Genomic DNA, 2618 nt, shown 5'->3' with positions numbered 1-2618 from the left:
CCCCATAAGACCCCCATAGAGTTCCATATGCCCCATATCCCTCCATATCATCCCATATCCCCCCATATAACCCCATATCCCCCCATAACCCCATATCCCCCCCCATAACCCCATATATCCCCTATAGGACTCTCCACGCTGGTGCTGCTCCCCACATCCTCCCATAGAGCCCCATAGGAACCTCATAGAGTTCCATTAGCCCCATATAACCCCATATCCCCCCATATAACCCCATATCCCCCCATAACCCCATATCCCACCCCATAACCCCATTCCCACCCCATAACCCCCTCTATCCCCTATAGGGCTCTCATATATCCCATATAACCCCATATAACCCCATATCCCACCCCATAACCCCCTATATCCCCTATAGGACTCTCATATATTCCATATAATCCCATATAACCCCATATATCCCATATAACCCCATATCCCACCCCATAACCCCCTCTATCCCCTATAGGACTCTCATATATCCCGTATAACCCCATATCCCACCCCATAGACCCCTATATCCCCTATAGGACTCTCATATATCCCATATAACCCCATATAACCCAATATCCCACCCCATAACCCCCTATATCCCCTATAGGACTCTCATATATCCCGTATAACCCCATATCCCACCCCATAGACCCCTATATCCCCTATAGGGCTCTCATATATCCCATATAACCCCATATAACCCCATATCCCACCCCCATAACCCCCTCTATCCCCTATAGGACTCTCATATATTCCATATAATCCCATATAACCCCATATCCCACCCCATAACCCCATATATCCCCTATAGGACTCTCATATATCCCATATAACCCCATATAACCCCATATCCCCCCATATAACCCATATAACCCCATATCACCCCATATAACCCCATATAACCCCATATCCCCCCATATAACCCCATATCCCACCCCATAACCCCCTCTATCCCCTATAGGACTCTCATATATCCCATATAACCCCATATAACCCCATATCCCACCCCATAACCCCATATATCCCCTATAGGACTCTCATATATCCCATATAACCCCATATAACCCCATATCCCACCCCATAACCCCCTCTATCCCCTATAGGGCTCTCGACGCTGGTGCTGCTCCCCACGGGGTTGGGGAAGTCTCTGTGTTATCAGCTCCCGGCTTATCTCTATCACAAACGATCCCGCAGCGTCGCCATCGTCGTGTCCCCATTGGTGTCACTGATGGACGATCAGGTACATCCCATAACCCGACCTTAAAAGGGCCCTATATGGGATCAGTAGGGTTGGATCCCATAACCCGACCCTAAAAGGACCCTATATGGGATCAATAGGGTTGGATCCCATAACCCGACCCTAAAAGGACCCTATATGGGATCAATAGGGTTGGATCCCATAACCCGACCCTAAAAGGGCCCTATATGGGATCAATAGGGTTGGATCCCATAACCCGACCCTAAAAGGGCCCTATATGGGATCAGTAGGGTTGGATCCCATAAGACAACCATAAAAGGACCCTATATGGGATCAATAGGGTTGGATCCCATAACCCGACCCTAAAAGGACCCTAAATGGGATCAATAGGGTTGGAGGAGACCCCTAAGATCCCATAACCTCTCTATGACCCTAAATGGGATCAGTAGAGTTGGAGGAGACCCCCAAGATCCCATAACCCCACTATGACCCTAAATGGGATCAATAGGGTTGGATAATAGACCTCCAAGATCCCATAACCCTAAATGGGATCAATAGGGTTGGATTAGACCTCCAAGATCCCATAACCTTACAGTGACCTTAAATGGGATCAGTAGGGCTTATTAGATCTGTAGGATCCCCAACCCAACCCCACCATGATCCTAAATGGGATCAATAGGGTTGAAAAAGACCTCCAAGATCCCATAACCCCTATATCCCCTATAGGTCTCAGCTCTGCCCCATAACCCCCTGCCCTCTATCCCCTATAGGTCTCAGCTCTGCCCCATAACCCCTATATCCCCTATATCCCCCATAGGTCTCATCATTGCCCCATAACCCCCACAACCCCTATATCCCCCATAGGTCTCATCATTGCCCCATAACCCCCACAACCCCTATATCCCCCATAGGTCTCAGCTGTGCCCCATAACCCATATATCCCCTATAGGTCTCAGCCCCCATATCCCCTCTATCCCCCATAGGTCTCATCATTGCCCCATATCCCCTATATCCCCCATAGCTCTCAGCCCGATAACCCCTATATCCCCTATATCCCCCATAGCTCTCAGCCCCATAACCCCTATATCCCCCATAGATCTCAGCTCTGCCCCTATATCCCCCATAGATCTCAGCTCTGCCCCTATATCCCCCATAGATCTCAGCTCTGCCCCTATATCCCCTATATCCCCCATAGATCTCACCTCTGCCCCTATATCCCCCATAGGTCTCAGCTGTACCACTATATCCCCCTATAGGCCTAAGCCCCATAACCCCCATAACCCCTCTATCCCCTATCTATCCCCATAGCTCTCAGCCCCATAACCCCTCTATCTCTCTATCCTTTCCAGGTCTCCTCATTATCCCATGGTCTCAGTGCCGTCTCCCTGCACTCCCACCTCCACCCTATATCCCCCATATCCCCTATATA

General features: G+C 49.5%; 1 protein-coding gene across 1 annotated transcript in view; it reads left to right on the top strand.

Annotated features, from left to right (window-relative positions):
• RECQL4 (RecQ like helicase 4) overlaps positions 1-2618 on the top strand; it is a 41954-nt gene that overhangs the window by 16871 nt on the left and 22465 nt on the right. Inside the window, exon 9 of the mRNA XM_032442600.1 lies at positions 1095-1231. Within this exon, the coding sequence (XP_032298491.1) occupies positions 1095-1231 (137 nt within the window). The remainder of the gene's footprint in view (positions 1-1094; positions 1232-2618) is intronic.

Source organism: Coturnix japonica, chromosome 2, assembly GCF_001577835.2.
Source record: "Coturnix japonica isolate 7356 chromosome 2, Coturnix japonica 2.1, whole genome shotgun sequence".
NCBI lineage: Eukaryota > Metazoa > Chordata > Aves > Galliformes > Phasianidae > Coturnix > Coturnix japonica.
The sequence above is the reverse complement of the archived record's forward strand: the minus strand, read 5'-3'. Positions and strand labels throughout refer to the sequence as shown.